We start from the raw sequence: 21,478 nt of genomic DNA on the forward strand, positions 1-21,478 counted from the left end.
TACTCTGGCATATGGTTGTGCGTGAAAATCCCAGTAACTGAGCAGATTGTGAAATACTCAGACTGGCCCGTCTGGCACCAACAACCGTGCCACCCTCAAAATTGCTTAAATCACCTTTCTTTCCCATTCTGACATTCAGTTTGGAGTTCAGGAGATTGTCTTGACCAGGACCACATAGGGATGTGACGGTATGGGATTTTTTCTTACCGCGGTGATGAAGCAACAAGAATCGCGATTTGGCGGTTAACCGACCACCCCCCCCCCCCCCCCCCCCACACACACAAACACACAAAATCCCCCGGCGGCCGCGTCACACACTCAAGAACGCATGCAGCTTGTAATGGAAATGAATACAATGGAAATTAATAATTTATAACGCAGTATTCTTTATAACAAATAAAAAAATAACAGTAACAGTTATACTAAATGGTAAATATTAATAATTAACTAATGATTAGGGCTAAAGTTAAACTTTCTTCTTAATAATTATAAAGCAGTATTCTATTATAAACTAATAAACAAATTAAGATTTATATTAAATTGTAGCTAAATATTAATAGTTAACTATATAGGCTAAACATGAACAACCTTTTTTAAAGTGCAAAATAACAAAAACAAAAAGTGAACAAGTGTTTGTCTGTTGGGTGCGCCTTAAGTGAATCGTGCTGCTGCTTTTTTTTTCCGTCTTCATGTTGCGTGACAGGAAAACCAACATGTTAACCTTGTCAGGTTTCAGCGAGGATCTTAACGGGGTGACGATGTTGCCAGCCGCACTGAATACACTGAGGTAACCAAACGGCTACTGGTCCTCAGTCACAGTCCACCGTGAGCAACTGAATGATTCTCTGCAAAACTGCGCGTTCATCATTAGTTACGGATAACTTTCCCATTCAGCCCTACATCTGGAGAGTCTTCAAAGGGCAGATGTGAGCTCCTATGTTTTAAACCGCGCAGGTTTATTTACCGCATGCTGCGCTCATGTGAAAGGGCTTTAAAGGCGCGCGTTCTGTAGACCCCGTCGCTATGGAAAACAAAGATGCCAAAATGCAATCACGCGCAAATGAGCTTCTCTAATACCTCGTATGAAATTGATTTCATTATAATTGCTATTAGTATTATAAACAGTGCAGAATACGTATTGTTAATTCAACTATGTGGTGGCATTTGTAAAATACGGGACAAATCGCGTCCCGTATTGATTTGATAGGGGACGCATCACTTTACCTTTAAATACGGGACGATTCCGTATTTTAAGGGACGGGTGGCAACCCTATGCATGGTGCACTATATTTGTCTTTCAAGACTCCAACCATTTTTTTTTCAGGTTGCGCGTCAACTCCGTATCTTCATCGGTTGGGAGCAAAAGATCCTCAGTTAATAACTGTAGGACTGGTTTAACAGGACGCTGTAACGGTCTTCTCGGAAGACAGCGCATCTGTAAAATCCGCAACCTTCTTCAGCGCTGCATTAATGGATTCGAGGACTTCTTCGATGTCCTGCCACGTCGGTATCAAATGTTGGCTGCGCCGGTCATCCATCAAAACCCGCTAATGGCTGGGACTTGCTCAAGAACGCGCGCAACCATTTTCTGCTTAGTGCCCCTGCCCGTGTTTGTGTGTATTTAATTTAACATTATCTGTAAACATTACAAGTACTGAAACATGGCTAGCAGTTAATTAAAAATCAGACACACACAAAAAAAAAATCCCCCATATGTTTAATGGACTGTCCCTCCCTTGCGCAGGATGCGGGCTTTTTCCCCAGAAGCCCTTGAACATAGGACTCGCGGAAAAAGTAAATTATTAGCAAAGATGAATGTGTTTATAGTTCAAATCACACACCATATGCAGTCCTGTAACTTTCAGCAAAAAAAAAAAAATCATGTGCGGTGATGACATCACACCGCGGTAGGCATCTCATTAATGCGGTATTGCGGTGATGCGGTTATCGTCACACCCCTAGGACCACACCCCTGAATGCATTGAAGCAACTGCCATGTGATTGGTTGATTAGATAATTGCATTAATGAGAAATTGAACAGGTGTTCCTAATAATCCTTTAGGTGAGTGTGTGTATATATATATATAGTTTGTTCACAGATAATAATAATAATAATAATAAAAGTTCTTTCAGGCCTATAGATTAGTTAAATAGTAATAATATATATATATATATTTTTAAAACTAAACTCTACATATGAAAATATTACCCTTGAAAAGTTAAAATGTACTCACCATGAAAACAAAGAAACACACAAAAACATTCAGAAAGACAGAAACTTGCTATAAAGAAACTCTATAAATAAAATTGCTTCGCTACATTATATTTCTCAGAAACGTGGTTGATTGGTAAGATTTTTTTTTTAAATGTTTTTGAAAGAAGTCCTTTAGGCTCTCCCAAGGTTGCATTTATTTGATCAAAAATTAAAAACTGAAATTTTGCAATTTTTTTTTACATATTAATATAACTATTTTCTTTATATATATACATATATATATATATATATATATATATATATATATATGCTTGTTGCTAGATAGAGAGAGAGAGAGAGAGAGAGAGAGAGAGAGAGAAATTATGCTAATATGCTGATTTGGTGCTTAATAGATATTTTCATATTACTATCAATGTTGAATTTTTTTTTCTTTTTTTTTTTTTTTTTTTTTTTTTTTTTTTTTTTTTTTTTTTTTTTTTTTTTTTTTTTTTTTTTTTTTTTTTTTTTTTTTTTTTTTTTTTTTTTGCAATTTTTTTTTTTTTTTTTTTTTTTTTTTTTTTTTTTTTTTTTTTTTTTTTTTAGGATGCTATCTTCAGTATCTAAAGTATTTTATTTATGTTTGTTGTGAATTCATTATTCCAGAGGATAGAAGAAATAGCTTTGCCTTTGATGGAAGAAAAAAGAAAAAAAAAATGTATCCATTCAAACTGAGGAATTCTAGACCTTTTCTACAAACAACTTTCATGACTTTCAAGAAATACTAATTCATGGAACTGTTTCATTTAATTGTACTATTCAAAACCTGCATGAAGCCACTTTATGTAGAGAAAAACAATGTTTAAAAATGATCTTAATTCATTCTTAGTTTTTAAAGAATTATGGAAAAGTTTTATCTCTGTAATATTGTGTGATGTATAATTAGATTAGATTAGATTAGATTAGATTCAACTTTATTGTCACTGCACATGTAAGGTACAAGGCAGCGAAATGCAGTTAGCATCTAACCAGAAGTGCAATAAGCAGTAAGTACAGATATACAAGGTCTACAATATGTACAATAAACTATACAGATAAGTATTATGGACAAAATTTACAGATTTTAAATACTATCAGCATGATATACAGATAGTGTACTATGAACATTATTATACAGATGAATATGTGAAGTGTATGTACACTATAGGCAGAACTATGAACATATGAACAATTTAAACTATTGCAATGGAAAGTAAAGTGCATAGAAAATTCAGTGTGCATGGATTATTCAGTGTTCCTGGATGAACAGACAGTAGTGCCAAGTAATAGCAAGTTTGTTGTTTTTGCTTGTTGTAAATAAATAAATAAATAAATCAGTCAGATGTAGTGATGAAGTGGGGGAGGGTCTGGTGTGTATGGTGTGGGGGGGTGTCAGAGGGCAGAGTTCAGCAAGGAGACAGCTGTAGGGAAAAAGCTGTTCCTGGATCTGCTGGTCCTTGTCCGGAGGCTCCTGAAGCGCCTCCCGGAAGGGCAGGAGGTTAAACAGTCTATGGTCAGGGTGAGAGGAGTCCTTAAGAATGCTGCGAGCTCGACGTACACAGCGCCTCAATAGCAGGAAGTGGTGTCCCTGTGATGCGTTGGGCAGTTTTCACCACCCTCTGCAGTGCTTTGCGGTCAAGCCACCGTGCAGTTCCCATACCAGACTGTGATGCAGCTGGTCAGGATGCTCTCGATCGCACACCGGTAAAAGTTCACCACTATGGCTGAAGACAGCTGGTTCTTCTTCAGTGTTCTGAGGAAGAAGAGGCGTTGGTGAGCCTTCTTGACCAGGCTGGAGGTGTTTGTGGTCCAGGACAGGTCCTCCGTGATGGTGGTTCCCAGGAACTTGAAGCTGGAGACACGTTCAACAACCATCCCGTTAATGTGGATGGGGTCATGCGTGCTTCCTTTCTTCTTCCTGAAGTCCACAATGAGCTCCTTTGTCTTACTGGTGTATAAGGAGCAGGTTATTGTTAGCGCACCATGTGGCCAGGTGCTGTACCTCTTCCCTGTAGGCAGTCTCATCGTTGTCACTGATGAGGCCAATCACCGTGGTGTCGTCTGCAAACTTAATGATGGAGTTGCATCCATGCACAGGCTTGCAGTCATGGGTGTAGAGGGAGTAGAGAAATGGGCTCAGCACACAGCCCTGTGGTACGCCAATGTTAAGTGTGATGGTGGAGGAGCAGGTGTGGCCAGACCTAACATGCTGAGGCCTGTTGGTCAGAAAGTCCATGATCCAGTTGCAGAGGGAGGTGTTAATGTCCAGGTCTCCAAGTTTTTGTGGTCAGCTTGGAGGGAATGACGGTGTTAAATGCTGAACTGAAGTCAACAAACAACATCCGTACATATGTGTTGTTACTGTCCAGGTGTGTGAGTGCAGAGTGCAGCACTGTGCATACTGCATCCTCTGTGCTCCTGTTTCTGCGGTAGGCAAATTTATGTGGGTCCAGTGTGGGTGGGAGGCAGTCTTTGAGGTGTGCTAGGACCAATCGCTCAAAGAACTTCATAATGATGGGTGGTGAGTGCTACAGGGCGGTAGTCATTTAAGCACATCGGGGAGGAGTGTTTCGGTACTGGCACAATGGATGTGGACTTAAAACATGTTGGCACAGTTGCTTGGGTGAGGGACAGGTTGAAAATGTCTGTGAAGACCCCTGCAAGCTGCTCTGCACATGCTCTAAGCACACGTCCAGGAATGCCATCCGGGCCAGCAGCCTTGTGTGCGCTGATCCGGGTCAATGCAGTGTGGACATCTGAGGAGGTGAGTTTGAGAGGTTGGTTGTCTGCTGAGTGTGTTGTTTTGGTGGCCGTCTCCTTGCTGTCGCTGTTGAAGCGAGCATAAAAGTCATTTAGCTCGTTAAGGAAGGAGACGTCCGTGACCATTGGAGTGGAGTTGCTTGTTTTGTAGTCACTGATGGCCTGGATGCCCTGCCACATGCGTCGGGGGTCAGAGTTGGAAAAGTGTTCCTCTACCTTCAGCTTGTAGCAGTACTTGGCCTTTTTGATGCCCCTTTTCAGGTTAGCCCTGGATTTACTGTAGGCCTGCACGTCATCTGACCTGAAGGCAGTGTTGCGGGCTTTCAGCAGAATTCGCACCTCCTTGTTCATCCATGGCTTCTGATTAGGGCATGTTGTGATCTGTTTTCCTGATGTAACACTGTCAATGGTGGTGTTGATGTAAGTCAGTACAGAGGAGTATAGGTATCAATGTCCGTGTGAGAGCCACAGGCAGCCTGAGAAGCAAACATACTCCAGTCCGTGTGTTGAAACCTGTCCTGAAGTAAAGAGTCTGCTCCAACTGGCCACACTTTGATGGTCCTAACTGATGCCTTCACACGGTTGATGAGGGGTGAATACTTGGGGGTGAGAAACAAAGAAAGGTGATCAGACTGTCCGAGGTGGGGGAGGGGGGGGTCTCGGTGTAAGCTCCATCAATGTTTGTGTAAACATGATCCAAAGTTTTGTCTCCTCTGGTGTGGCAGGAAACATGCTGGTGAAATTTGGGGAGCACTGTCTTTAATTTGCAGTGATTAAAATCACCCGCGACAATAAAAGCAGCCTCCGGGTGAGCAGTCTGTTGTTTACTAATGGCTGCGTGAAGTTCGTTCAAAGCAAGCTTGGCATTAGCATCCGGTGGAATATAGACTGCAGTTATTATGGTGGAAGTGAACTCCCGCGGCAGATAAAAAGGTCTACATTTAACCATGAGAAACTCTAGGTTAGCTGAGCAGTGTCTCCCAACAATGACAGTGTTCGTACACCAAGCTTTGTTAACATAAATGCACAATCCACCACCTCTTGTCTTGCCGGAGTCATCTGCTGTTCTATCTGCCCGGAGCGTGTAGCGTCCGGCTAGCTCAATAGCATTATCGGGTACGTCGTTGTGTAGCCATGTTTCTGTGAAAACCATGACATTGCAGTCCAAAAGTCTCTTACTGTGGGTGATGCGAAGTCGTAACTCATCCATTTTGTTCACCAGTGACCGCACCTTAGCGAGGAAAATGCTCGGTAAAGAGAGCCGGAGCGGTGTTAGCTTTAGCTTAGCTCTTAGACCTCCGCGCTTCCCCCGCCTTTGTTTACGATCTCGACGCCGCCTGCGAGCACTTCCGCCCCGGCCGGGTAGAGTGCGCAGCCTCGGGTGTTCTGGCGATCTCAGGGATGAGTCGAAGATTGGTGATAAAAACTGTTGGAAAAGTCCTCACCGATATCCCAAAAGCTCCCGTCGGGTGTATGATGTTAAAGCAAAGCTGTTCAGTACGAACAGACCCGAGATGAGCAGGAAAAATACTGCAAAATTGCAAAAAAACTGGAGAGACGCTGAGCCTCGCGATGTGTACGCGCCGCCATCTTGGTCTTATGACCCAAGATGGTCATAAGAATCTTAATTCATTCTTAGTTTTTAAAGAATTATGGAAAAGTTTTATCTCTGTAATATTGTGTGATGGAGCCCTGACAAGTGTAGAATGAGAATTTGGGGCTTTTCATGTTATTTTCTGGGTTGCCTCATTAGATTAGTCTCAAGGCTTAATAAGTCACTTTAAGAGAGGTTAATTCATCCTTTATTTCTGAACAGAGGAGTTAATCAGCCAAATTGGTCCTTTTAAAGTTTTTAATAGTAGCTTGTCAGGAAGCAAATGAGTCCATCTGGACTGAAAGACATCATGGTTTCGCTACACATGGGAAAGTATATAAAAAAAAAAAAGAAACATTTTCATGCTTAGAATGCATATTCACCTTTTTTCTTCTTTTTTTGTGCAATGTGCCAAGGTAGTGCTCTTTCTCAGGATCTATCTTTCTCACCCCTGTCTTTTTGTCTCTGTAAATACAACGGATGTTTGTGTGTGTGCTGTGTGCACACATGAATAAGTCTAGCAGAGTAAAGAGGATTGTGCTCTGGTCCCTAGAGTCATCTGTCAATCATATTTCACATTCAGTGGTGAAAAAGAGTAAAAGAATCCCTTGCAGATGGGTCAAAGAGGCTTCACTGATCTATAGGGGTGGTAGGAGCAGAATTTAAAGACCACTGAAGCTGTCTGCCACACACAGACGACATTCAAAGTCATTCTGAGTTTAATCATCCCAAAGTGCTCCAGTCCCAAGAAAAAAAAAATAGCAAAATACAGCCCCAAAAAGCTTGTTATGTCCAGGAATGGAGAAAGTGTCGAACAGGGACATTTGGCTAAATTCTTTTGACACCTTTAGTAGCCAAACCCCATTTGCTATTCTGAGATTGTCAGTAGGGCTGCAACAAACTATTATTGTGATAATCGATTAATCTAACAATTATTGGAACGATAAATCGACTAATCAATTATTATTTCGCTGATTAATTAGTAGACATTTTTTGATTATTGATCTTTTGCAATTAGTTAAACTATTGAGTTATACATATTCTAACAAATAAATTAAGGTAATCACTTCAGCTTTTGAAAGTCATAGTATTTAATTACAATTATACAATTAATTTATACAAATAAATATTTTGGCACACAAAATGAGATGGCAGAGAATCTCTTATTCACCATTTAATTAGCTATAAGAGAAACTAGCTAAATGACACATCATTCTGCCTAAAATCTTTTTTTGTAAGTCTTATGGATAAAAAACAAAATATAGATTGAGTGATAAGACATTTTTTTTTTGGATAAACTATTTTATTCACATCTCTCATAAAATACCTTATAGGTTTATGAAAATCAAAACAGTCCTGAGCTAGCTCAAGCTTTGAACATGGCACCCCCGTTAGGAAATACTGCATTAGGTCATATGAGATCAAATGACTACTCGACAACAAAAATATGTGTTGACAATTTTTTATTGTGGATGTTGTCGATAATGCCGGCTAATCATTTCAGCCCTAATTGTCAGACATGCAACATAAACCAGAATACACACAAAAGGGATATGACACAGCCAACAGTAATTAATGTAAAACTCCCTGCCTGCACAGCAACTCTTAATTAAGCGGAAAGTTGAATGGCTGTTCTAGGGGTCTGAGATTTCAAAGGAAGTTTTCTCATATCAAGGGACAATTTCTCTGTCAAAAAGATGCAAATCCCAGAGAGTTGTTATGAAATTATTCTGAATTAAACCCTCAGGCTGCTATTTACAGGGATTCACCAATGACATGGCTGAAAAATGACTTTTAAAATGCAACCTGCAGCTGGCAGGAACAATTTGGGTTCGCAGATCTTTATAAGACATTATGAATTGAGGCCATTTGATTTACAGGTCTTTATAAACAACACTTTTCTCCTGGCATCTAGCCCATTACTTTATTCATAAAAATATTAGTCTTTTGGAAACACTGCAAAATTGAGTATCTTACTAGGTGAAATGAGTTTTCTATCTTAGGCGCCCTCCGAGGAGGATGCGGTCAGCACAGAGACACTTGTTAATTCAGCCATAGCGGTGAAGCAGGCTCGCAAAATATGAATGTCTGACTGAAGGAAGAAAACACAGAGGGAGAAGGGCTGAAGAAAGAGGAAATATGATCTGTCAGTCAGTTTGAGACAAGGCCAGGATTATCAGGTCTAAGACACTATGGACAGCCTTAGCCTCTACAACTTCTGCTGCCATAGTAACCTACACCGTGGCCCCGATCATGCACTGTGAATGATGCTTTGTTAACCGCAGAGAGACTTATGATGTGGATGATTCCAGTGGGTGGCTCAATGAAAGAGTGTGTAAATAATTCTGTAAGAGCCAATTCATTTGATTTAATCAGCTGATCAACTGTTCCTGTCCCAGTGTTTTATCAAAGGGGATATATTGTGTATTGATTTTAGTTTGTTTTTATATGCTGATCAACTGTTCCTGTCCTTTTGTTTTATGATAGGGTGTTTATTTTGTAGTGTTTTATCAAAGGGTATTTTTTGTGTATTGTTTTGTAAATTTATCCTTCTGTCATTCCAATAGAAATTCCGGTTCAGTATCGTGTGGTATGTGGCCAATGCAATTCTAATTTGAGCTCATGAATTCAAATGAAGCCAATTCTTAATTTCGAACCCCAATTTTATCAAAAGCACTCTTAGAATAAGACAGGGCATTTTTGCAAACAGGCTTCTACATTAAAATAACATCTGTTTTGAATGGTAAAATGCTTTTTACATGTGAATTTTGCACTGTTAAAAGACTACATTTTTTTTTAAATATGAAAAATTTCAGATGTGCTTTGCAGTGCCAATGTTTAAAGTTGGCTTTTAAACAATTAAACATTTAAAAAGCTTTGTCGTTTACCATTTCATAATTCATCCTTGCCGCCTTCAATACTGAATGAGAGAAGGTTAATGTTTAAAATGTATTTGAAATGCACGTTTTTTTCTAAGTATCACTGCTCTTTTTTCACACAGCAGGTTTTTTGTGTGGGTCCAAGTTTTTTTTTTCTGGACAACCTTCTGATGGATTTTAACTTTAAATGTTACTTTTAAAATGTGAGTTTCCATTCAGGTTTCATGCCATTGGCACTTTATTTCGAAGGGTTGTTTACAATTTCATAGCATAAGCTATAAAGCTGGTTTCCCAGGTATAAGCTGTGTGTTTACAGAAAAATAAATAATAAATGCAATTTACTGCAATTTTATATTCTGTTTTATTCTTATTCTTCGTGAAAAATATGTTCTGAAAGATTCCTTAATAAGCTTTGTTCGGGATGTTAAACTACTTTAGGAGCCCTAAGGACTGCCAAAAATTTGCTAGAGTATGTATGGGTCAATCACTGAGGATATGACACATGCAAAAATGGTTTAAAATCTCTAAAAAGTCCTCATAAAGACCATTTGTTAATAATTTACTTGGGGAAAAATGGGCAAAACTAAAATATAAGTACATAAAATCATCGATTAATAGTAAAAATAATCGACCGATTAATCGATTAGTCAAAAAATCGTTAGTTGCAGCCCTAGTGTAAAATGTTTTAAATGTGAAATGAGTTATATGTTTCAAAAAACTTATATGTTTCAGATTTGCTTTCACGTCCAATAAAGTTGGTGCTTCCCCATCCTTCAATACTAGCCTCTTCGCAAAGCCTACATTGTGAAAGCCTCCCAAAACATCCATACTGAAATGTGCCACAAAAACTGTTAAGGTCAGAGTGAAATTATTAGGGAATTTGGTCAAAAATAAACTTTTGAGGATATGCAGAGCGATATGCACTAAACAAAACTAGTAATAGAAAAAATGTTTGGCAAACATTCCACACACTTAACTGTAGCTACTAATTTGAAAAGTATATTTTTCTATTGTATGGAATACTAATATCTACTTTCTACTTCTTCCTTATTACATCACATTTACTGGACAAAGAGAAATAGAGACCCAAATAGGTTTTGATATGCGTAGTTTCCATAAATGGATTAGTCAGGGAGCTTTGCGTTAAAAATATTAGAGTATTTCTATAGTATATTAAACTCATTTATTTCAAAAGAGCAAGAAAATGCTGTTTTTCATGGTACTGCATCCCTTTAAGGAGTATACAGTACGTTTGGTATGCCAGACTTTTGTTTAAAGTTAAGTATTTTTCATTTCATGTGTAAGCCTAATGTGTGTGCGGTAATTCTGTGGTCTGTAGTAATATTGCTGATTAGTTCTGGCAGATCAAAAGAAGAAATAACTGAGTGAGACAGGTCATCAGACAACTTTGTGTGGTATTTTTGATCTTTTGTGATTGTCTAATGAGATCAGCTATGGGTGCTTCCCTGCATGTAATGGCTTTTTTATGAAGAAAAGAAATGGACACTCTTTATGGCATTGAAAAGAGGAAATAATTACTACCACTTGAAGTTATGTTTATTACTACTCAGAACATTAGGGGTGGAGCGTATACTTTCGTCCTGACTTCATACATACACTTGTAGACTCATTTTCAAGCAATCAAAGAGTTTGAAACTTTGGCCCTGACAATGCTGACCCAGCACAACAAACAGACACAACTGCAAGCTGGAGAGATTTCTGCTGTCACAACACATCAGATCGAGATCTGACATGTAATCATCCTAAATGCTAAATGGCAGCATAAAGCCATTAATAATTCCAGCAGTGGTGAGCTTTTGATAAACAACTGATGTAAGAATGAGCCTTCATCTTCAAAGCTCGGCTTTCATGCGGCACTTTACGTGCCTTACTTAAGTTCATTTTGTAAAAATGCAGGCAGACGTTCACTTTTCATCCCTCAAGGAATCACCTTGACATATTAGAAGCCAGTAAGTGTGATCTGCATCTGTGAATACAGCCTCTTAAGTGGTGTTTTAGAAATCAGTTTTTTTTTTTTTTTTTTTCACCGTTTGTCCATAGGGAAGTCACCCAGACCATCTAAAATTACATGTTATAGCTTTTTTTATAATACACAGTAGGGGTGTGGCATATTATACTTTCCATGATAATACATGTAACATGTAATCATGATAAAAAAGTCTCATATCGCGATATCAATGATATAGAGACTCGATGACTTACGTTCCCTAGCACGCACAAGAACAGCACCACAAGCCCAGTAGGTGTGTTCGACTTGAAGAAGCGCTGCGCAGACTGATCGGTGTATGACATCAAAGTATCATGAGAGCGGTTCTAGAGCATATTCGAGCGACAGAAAGATAGAGATGGTGGATAAAAAACAAAAGAGAAAACGTCTGCGGAACAAAAGAAGGCTTAAGGCAAAAAGTAGGACCCATGTAAATATCGGATCAGCTTTCCAGCGCTGGAGAGAACTCAAGGAGCGGAAGTGGACGCCTAGGTTGCTTTGTTTCTTCTCGATAGGCATGTAACACCATGTCTGCACCGCAGCAGCTAAAGTCCGTCATTGGCCAAGACAAAGTGACCTTTGAAAATCATTTGAAATTTGGGTGAATACCTCATAAATAGAACGCAACAACAGTTTTCTGTCTGGGATTTGTCGTGTCCTGTCATAGTGACCTTTGAAAATCATTTCTACATATGTATATATATTTATGGTGTAGACAGCATCACTGATTCTAATGAGTTCTATAGTCATGGTAGACAAGGTGTAACACTGGTTTTGCTTTGTTTAACAGAACCAATCGTTGCCTGGGTTGCGTATGTATGTGTTGGCCGGAGCTATCAAAATAGGGGCAAGACCGTTTTTGGGAAGGGGCGTGTTTGTTTTGGTGATTTCAAATGTCGACATTGGCTACCAGAAATCGCTTACCCCACCTTTAAGCCTCAGAAAACTCCTGTCACAACCATTATTCTTAGATGTTGTTAGGTTGTTCTGACCATTGTTTCATCCTTCCTTCCATCAATCCATCATTCTATTCTATCAATCAGTCAATTATATTCTGATAAATGCCCCAGCTTCCTCCATCAAATTAGCTTTTTTTGTTGCTATTTTAATGTCTATCAAATCAAAGTTGCATTATTGTATTGATTCATGATTCATTACTGTAGCACACATGGTGGACAAACTATGGGCAATAGCTTATAACTTACCTTTGAAGGTTAGGTGTTTGTTGTAATGAGTATGAATAATAATAGTGATGAATGCAGCACTAACTAGATTTTATCAGCTCACATCACTCACTTCATTTACTTCTTGAATTATAATGATTAATATCACCAGAACCTGTGGGAACAGGTTTGTTTTAAATGGTGATATGTGTAAATATGTGTTTAAGTTAAATACAGGCAGAGGGTTTATGTGTCAATGCACTTGGCAGGTGGGGATTGAACAGAGCTTCAGTTTTTGTCTGCTATCCCGTCCTGCTGACCTCTAGTTTGAAAATGTGAATGTAATTCTTGGTGGGATTTATCCTGGGGTCTATTACACGCAGTAATCTGTGTTTCCTGTATTCAAGCAGCGTTGCGGTGAAGCCCAAGTGCGTTTGTGGCTGTTCAGCAGGACGAGCTCAAAGGTGCTTGTGAGAGCACAGAGGCAGATTGAAAAGGAGTCAGAGCTTCAATCAAATCGAGGGCCTTGGAGAAATCTATCCCTCCACCAAGGTCTCATTTATGCACAAGTGATGGATTTAACCGCAGTCTAGGGAGGAACAGAGAGACAGAAAAAGAAAAAGAGATCTAGGGAAATTACATACCCAGACCCTCATGTTTATTTTTAACACCTGCAAGCCGTGCTCTTAAAATCAAATTTGCTCCTTTGTAATTAAGTGGCTTATGTCATGTCATGTGAACATATTTGATTTAAATCATTTCATGTTAGCGGCAGGAAAAGAGATATGCAAATGGCCTGACCTGAGCCTGTCATGCAGTCTGGCAAAATGGCCTCTGACAGATTAGACATTAACATTTGAAACGATCGAGAAGAAATCACTCTTCACACTGCTCTCCTTTAGCTGAGACAATTACACAGTAGATTTCACAACGTGAGCACTGATCTAAGTGTGGCCGCTGCATAGTAATTTAATTTTCAATGAAACGATATTGATCTATTTGTCATTTCTGAAGAGCTCAAAACAGCCACAATCAAGTACGTGAAAAGCATGGCAAGAGAGTGATGGTACAGACAATACGCTTGCTGTGTTGCAATGCATATTGATGTGTGGGCATATGTGTGCATATGTGTACACAAATTTGCACATATGTGTTCGTGAAAAAAGGACCATCAAGTGGGAAAGGAAAGGCAAATATAGACAGACACAGCAGTTTGTGATCTGGGTTGCATGTCACAAACATCTGTCACACAAAAGGATTTGTTTGATTGGTTGGTCCTATATATCTCAGTCTGCTGTCAGCCACAATAAATTTATACTCGGTCATATTGGTGATCTGGTAATCTGAAGCCTTGCCTGCCAGTAGGACAGTCATATCTCATTCACTTCTGCCCTTGACCAGTAATTCCCACCTGAATAATAATTTTTCATGTGGATTGGTCAAGATTGGTACTAAACTACTACTATTGTCTTGACATTAATGCTTTTGATGCCCTTTTACTCATGACAGGGCTTCAGTGCATCTCTTTACACAATCTTCACAGACCACTTTGACCTCCACATGAAAAGTGCAGCAGACAGCATCACGTTTGTGGATGAGGATGTTTCATGAGGTTTCTAGGTAGCAAGAAAGCAGAACAAAAGTAAAGATAGAGGGAAAAAACTATAGCATAGTTTTCCCATGTTGTGCCATACAACTCAATATGCAAGGTTATTTTCATATTTAAGGCAAGGCAAATGTATTCACATATCACATTTCATACACAATGGAGATTCTAAGTGCTTTACAAAAAATAAAATAAAAAAGTAAAATAATCATAAAAATAATCACAACAATAAAACAAGGATGTTTTTTTTTAATTATTTAAAAATTTATTTAATATGAATTTAAAACCACACCACAATTTACATCATGATTTAAAATCACACCACAAATGTTGTATAAAATTCAGAATTTAAGAATTGTCTCCCTCTCAGTGAATAAATAGGAGTTTTAATTGACTTGGCCACATCTTCTGGAAGCTGAACTAGAATTTGAATTGGAATGACTATGGAAGAAAAATAATGCCATATGTCTTTGAAACAAAAAAAGCATGTTAAATAGTACTAACTGAAAAAAAATAATGCATTGCATTAACAGTGCTTGCATTTTAATCCCTTGTATTTCCAGGTCTTGCATTTTAGGTCCTGAAATTTAACATAGGTGTTTATTTAAGCTGTGGATATTTCAATCCAAAATATTTCACACACATTTTCATAATTAAAAATTCAATAATTCATATTCACCTTCCAGAATTCACAGAATAATCATCAGTAAAGCTTTTTCTGAGATCTGAGGTCTTATATCACTGTATTAGTGCACTGGCCATTGGGGAATCCTGGAGTGTGACATATGAGGGAAACCCTGGTATTACAGCACAGCATTACACCAGCCATGATACTGGTTAAAAGTTAAGTAAACTAAGGAAGCTGTATGTTTTGCTTGTATTTATTGTTTGTTGTTTGTTTTGGAGATGGGTAAAATAGCATTATAATCTCCTTTGTGGTAGAGAAAGCTGCTTACATGTGTGCTATGGGAAACAGCGAAGATGTTGAATTAAACATACACACAATCAGCTTTTCCACACGTTTATACTGGCTCCGATAATCAAAACTTCTACTTAGCACTTGCTCCATTTCTGCAAATCAGTTTTTGTGAATGAATAACTTAAGCACCTGTTGCTTTGGCCGTCAGCAAATTTTCTGCCGAATTTTAACAACTGAATTTGGAAAGTGAAATAAAGGGGGCCAATATTTGCCTGTCAAATATAAATTATTGAATTTTTAATTATGAAAATGTGTGTGAAATATTTTGAAATATTCACAGTTTAAATAAACAACCATGCTAAATTTCAGGACCTAAAAATGCAAGCCCTGGAAATACAAGGCATTGAAATGCAAGCACTGTTAATGCAATGCATTATTTCTTCAGTTAGTACTATTCAACATGCTTTTTTGTTTCAAAGACATATGGCATTATTTTTCTTCCACAATTTTTATGTAGTTTATTATTTGTTTTTGTTTTTTTTTTTTTTTGTATCTCTAAGACCCATAAACCTCAATCAAGGCTTTGTCAATACTGAATGTTCATATTGACACACTTAATTTTATAGTTAAGAATTAGTTACATTTCTTTGAGTTTTAATTTACTTTTCCTCACTTTCAAATTCGAATTGCAATTAAGGAATTTGTATTCTCAATTAAATTCTTAGTGGTGCACAACTCTGTTACACCACCCAAGTATTGATAAGTCATGCAAATTCCCCTGAAATCATTGGCTGCAGTTCAAATGGTCAGTGGCAAACGGGGTCATAGTTAATACTGTCTGAATTCTGAGAGTCATGCTACAATACCCTCCAGTGGCAAAGTTACTGACGCTCTATAGAGTTCAGCGCACTGGGGAAGGTTGACATTAGTCATGTGAAAGTGCCTTCAGTCTTGATCTTGCAATGTGTGAGATTATCAGCAGGAAAATAATGGGAGTAAGCATACACTGTTGATTTTGGCTGTGAAGAGGCAGGCTTTTGACATGGCTTTCATTTGTACTGTTCTGTTTAAGACAAATTATTGCTTTGATAATACATTTTCATTCCACAGCGATATGTGATCAGCCGTGAGAAAAATGCTCAGCCAAGTGCTGAACAGACAAACAGTGTTTGTAGGACGGGTGGGTTTTTTAAGGCTGTGTTCAGGAAGCGAGTGGAGGTGATTCATGACGACTATGTGCGTGTTTGTTGGTGTGAAATTACCCAGAACACATTTAATGGGGACAAAAGGCTCAGATTAGAACCAGCGCATGTGCAGAACATCTGTCTTTCTATTTTTCTTTCTCTTGCCTCACTTTCTGTCTCTGGCCATCTTTCTTGTTCATCAGACTTCATCAAGTTCTTTGTGGATGGGATTAACCTTATACGGTTTGGAGCCTTACACTGTCATTAGCATCAATTCACAGAAAGCTGTCTGCTTTTCCAACTGTGCTCAGCTGTCAAATTCCTTAGCCCTGGTCCATATCTCCTGGGTGTCCTGATCAGTTTAGCATTAACAGAAACATCTTTAGTAATTACTGATCTTTGTCAGTGTGGCAGCTATGTCAGTTTTTCTAATGTGAGTCAAACCTTAATCCTTACATAAAGCTCTCACTCTCATGAAGAAACTGGAAACTTGCTTTTCAAGGGCTGAGTTTAAATGTTATGTCTCTCTACAATAAATGGGAGGTTTGCATGTTATTCTTTGCATATTTCTTCAAAACAGCCTTTTCTTTTGCAGCTGCAAGACTACAGATTACTATCCTGTGGACAAAAAAAAAGTTGAAAGTTCAAAACAGCCTTTTCTTTTGCAGCTGCAACACTACAGATTACTATCCTGTGGAAAAAAAAAAAAGTGCAGTGAGTAGTGAACACACACCCAGAGCAGTGGGCAGACATTTTTGGAGTTCAATTGGGGTCCGTTGGGGTTTTGGTGCTGTACATTCACTCCCCCCACCTATAATCCCTGCCAGTACCAAGACACAAACCCGTGACCTTTGGGTTACAAATCAGACTCTCTAACCATTAGGCTACAACTCCACACCCACATATGGGCATGACATAGATATTACAATGTGAAAGTGGTGAATGAGGACATTTACTGTGTCCTCATAATTCAAAAGGCTTAAAAAAAAACATACTAAAATGTTATTTATTTATTTATTTATTCTTTTGAAAATCTAAAAATGCACAAAGTTTATTATGAGGGGTAGGTTTAGGTGTAGGGTTGGGGTAGGGTGATAGAAAATATAGAAAATATATTTATTCAGTATAAAAACCATTATGCCTATGGAGTCCCCATAAACCACTTATACCAACGTGTGTGTTGCAAAGAAAAAAAAAATAATTCTGATTGTGGCCCTTAAATATAATGTTTGTGGAGATGCTGTAATACTTTTTGTTTGAAAGCTTAGGCTGATTCCTTACAATTACTAAGAAAGTCTGTCTCTGACTCAATTTTTTCTCTCTGTAGTGACTTTGCTTTAGATCTTGCTTTTGTTTTTTACAGTGTCCTAACCAAAAATAAGCCAAAGCAACAAGTGATACATTATAAGTCTTCCATATGATTTTTTCTCATAACCAGCCTTTGTGTCTTATGGAACTTTTCACATTTCTGGGTTTCTCAGCATCAGAAGTCATCATAGTTGGGTAAACGTCTATAGCAGTGAATGGGAGACTACCACAAATATATATTTTTTGCATTCCCATTTGCTCAAATAGCAAAAGAACAACTCCATGATAGTTTTTTTTCATACCTTCCAAAAAAAAAAAAAAAAATGGAAAAAAAATAGAGAAAGGCTGATAACGGCAGTCAGTAGAGAGAACAATGTCAAATATACGTCACTCCCATAGACAGTGTATTAGAAATACCCTCGCATTAGTGTTAACAATTTTATTTATTTATTTTTGATACAAAGGTAATATATTACAAAGTATAGTGTTATACATGAACACATATATATATGAATATATATATATATATATATATATATATATATATATATATAAATGAAATTACAAAAAACTTGACCATTGAAATCCATCCTCACAGTCTTGTGGAAACGGTCCATTATATTTTAAGTACACATTTTGTCATTCAAAATCTGTTTTCATTACAATAAATTGAGTTAGGTAGCCAAAAAAACTAATTGGTCCAGAGTCTTTCAGCAAATAGGTTCTGATTGTATATACACACTAAGGTGTTCAGAGGCTTTTTAATGCCTTGCTAAGCAGATACTATGGAATTCTGGGTGGTTGCTTAGTGGACTAAGTCAAAAGGGTCCATCCTCAACTTTTTCTAGATATGGTATCAATGTAATTCTATGCAGTTTGTTTACTTGTTTTATTGTCTGCCAGGAGGAAAAGTAAATGCTCACCTCTACTTAAAAAGCTGTGCAAAATGAGTTATCATTCATGTTCAAAACACAAACATAATTTTTAGCTTAATTTAGCTTATTTCTTTGTGTAATGGATTTGTTTAGATCACTTAATCACACACTCCATGAATAAGCAATAGTTTTATTGATACTTGCTAGCTAAATGTTGAGTGCTATAGACACCAATTAGTTCTTCTCTTCATAGTGCGGCTAGTGCCTAAAGCATGCGCTGAGATAGAAAAGTATGAATGAACAGCTCTGCCCTCTTGACTGGATGGTCTAGTGAGAGGCATGTGGACTCCACTGGTGGGTCTGATCATTCTTCAGGCTTATGTGCACGGCTGTAGAGGACTGACTGGAGAGCATATTAATGCCACTTTGTCAGAATTAAGAGGTTAAATGGTTGTCAGAGCCTCATTGTCACATTGCCTTAGAGGACAAGACAAGTGGAAAAGCTCATTAACAGAAGTGCTCCTTTTTGTCCCCCTGTGTACCTCTCTGCCACTGTGTCACACATTCTCCTTTCTTTGCCCCTGTGTACCTCCCGTGCTCTTCCCCAGCGCCCAGGCCTGCAGATTCCCACAGAGAGACAGACATCTCCTACTTAATCAGCTGTTTTTTTTTCTTGTTCAGATAAATTAGAGCTTGTTCCTCTTGAGAGGTAGTTCCTGGAGGATGCCACCACCACCCAACAGTATAACAGCCCCACGAGCCCCTGCTTAGTGCACACCAGCATGTGGCACAGCAGAACATACCAGTAAGCTGATTAGTTTGACAGGATGCTACAGAGTGAGGAAGGACAGTTGACATTAGGTCATCAGAGGTCTTCACGCAAACCAGTAGTACTCTTGTTTCAGTGCCTCTTTCTGAATTGCAGATCTGTGGTATATTTTCACCTGTCAGCAGTGGCTGACAAGAGTGCACCTTTGGGTGTCCTTACCTCAAGGTGCAGAACAAGGTAGCATTTATGCAAAAGAATGACTTGAGGAGAGTGTATTTTTTACATTTTGTCAGTCTGGCCTTCATATTTTTCTCTTTTTAATGAGCATTTTAACATGAATCCCTGTCCATTTTTACCTCTTTAGAGAGTCCATTCACTTGTCCTTTATTATCATGGATTGATGGAACTTAAAACAGGGAGTAATCTTCTCATAAATTATGTGCTAAACAAGACTGGTTTTACTGGTTGTCTGCATGAAGGAACTTAACTTTAAATGGCTCTATAAAAGATCTATGAGTCTTTGGGCGTTTAATGGCCAGTCCTTATCCGGAATTGGCCAACAGCTGGAGAATAGATTCAACTACTGCTCCATATCCATAATATTGCTCATGTACCACCAAGGCCAGTATCTTTGAAATATGAACAGCCTTTACGCCATATGTGCACACATGTGAAAAGCTAATTTAAAAGCACTTTTGTCTGGATACTCATTTAACTGTTGTCTTCTTTATTTGCTTTATCTTGTAGGAAAACCCCTATATGTGTAACAATGAGTGTGACTCAGCCACAGAAGAGCTGGCCCACCCCCCTGAGCTCATGTTTGACCATGAGGGCCGGAACCCCACCACCTTCTGGCAGTCCACCTCCTGGAAGAAATACCCTAAACCTCTGGCGGTCAACATAACCCTGTCATGGAACAAGACCATTGAGCTAACCGATGATATTGTCATCACTTTTGAGTCGGGTCGGCCAGAGCAAATGGTTTTGGAGAAGTCTCTGGACTATGGACGTAGCTGGCAGCCCTACCAGTTCTATGCTACCGACTGCCTAGACGCTTTCACTATGGAGCCCAAATCGGTGAGAGACATTACCCAGCACACGTTGCTGGACATCATCTGCACTGAGGAATATTCCAGAGGTTACGTATGGAAGAACGACAAGACTGTACGCTTTGAAATCAAAGACCGCTTCGCACTGTTTGCCGGGCCTAAGCTGCACAATATGGCCTCGTTATATGGACAATTGGACACAACCAAGAACCTGAGAGACTTTTTCACCATTACTGACCTGCGCATACGTCTTCTCAGGCCTGCCACGGGCGCCACCATGGTGGATGAGTACAACCTTTCCAGATACTTCTATGCCATCTCTGGCATTAAAGTACATGGCAGGTAAGACATTAAATATGCCATCTCTGGCATTAAAGTACATGGCAGGTAAGACATTAAACTCGCTTGATTTTTTTTATGTAGGCTTGATTTTTTTAAACAGAGCAGGTAAGACATTAAACTCGCTTGATTTTTTTTAAACAGCTAGACAGAATCTGGGGTAAACATTTAGTGTACTTTGGGTATCGTTAATTTCAGTGTGCAGTTTTTTTTTTTCAGAAGGAGAGCCTTATTGAAATTAGAAAGCTTTTTTAGATAGTTCTTCGTGTTTTAAAAAATTTTTGCATACTAAGGATTTTTTGCAGTGTTCTGAAATATATTTTCTCATTTGAAACCCTGTGATCAATCTCTAGACTGTGAAATTCACTGTTCTCACACCCAGGCTATAAACAGGGGTTCATTCTCTAATTATACACATATCAGGGGCCATATCCGCCTCCATCTCATCTCACCTTTACATGTTCATTTCTTTCAGTCTTAACAAGGAGATGAGATTAAAGGGATGGTTCACCTTTAGTTGCTGGCCCCCATTGACTTCAATAGTATGGAAAAAAGGGGGAACAGCAACCGAAGGTGAACTATCCCTTTAAGTTCAGCATCTGTCCCTGCCTGTCCATCTCATTAGTGTCTGAGGTCAATAATAAAGATGTTAATTAATTCAAAGAAAGTATATTTTTAATATCTAATGTAGGTGTAACTTTCTGACATTTTATTTTGTTGTATGTTTTATTTTATTCTATTTTATTTTTTATCTTTTAATAGTAAACAGAATACAGGATATTCTACAGTATTTCA

The 21,478-nt window shown here is 38.4% G+C and overlaps 1 protein-coding gene across 5 annotated transcripts in view; it reads left to right on the forward strand.

The window, feature by feature from the left end:
• Window positions 1-21,478, forward strand: part of LOC109052266 (netrin-G1-like) — a 95,238-nt gene that overhangs the window by 31,827 nt on the left and 41,933 nt on the right. For all 5 annotated transcript variants that reach the window (XM_042714542.1, XM_042714544.1, XM_042714541.1 and 2 more), the window contains exon 3: window positions 20,043-20,686. In XM_042714542.1, the coding sequence (XP_042570476.1) occupies window positions 20,043-20,686 (644 nt within the window). The remainder of the gene's footprint in view (window positions 1-20,042; window positions 20,687-21,478) is intronic.

The sequence above is a fragment of the Cyprinus carpio genome, chromosome A24 (genome assembly GCF_018340385.1).
Source record: "Cyprinus carpio isolate SPL01 chromosome A24, ASM1834038v1, whole genome shotgun sequence".
NCBI classification, from domain to species: domain Eukaryota; kingdom Metazoa; phylum Chordata; class Actinopteri; order Cypriniformes; family Cyprinidae; genus Cyprinus; species Cyprinus carpio.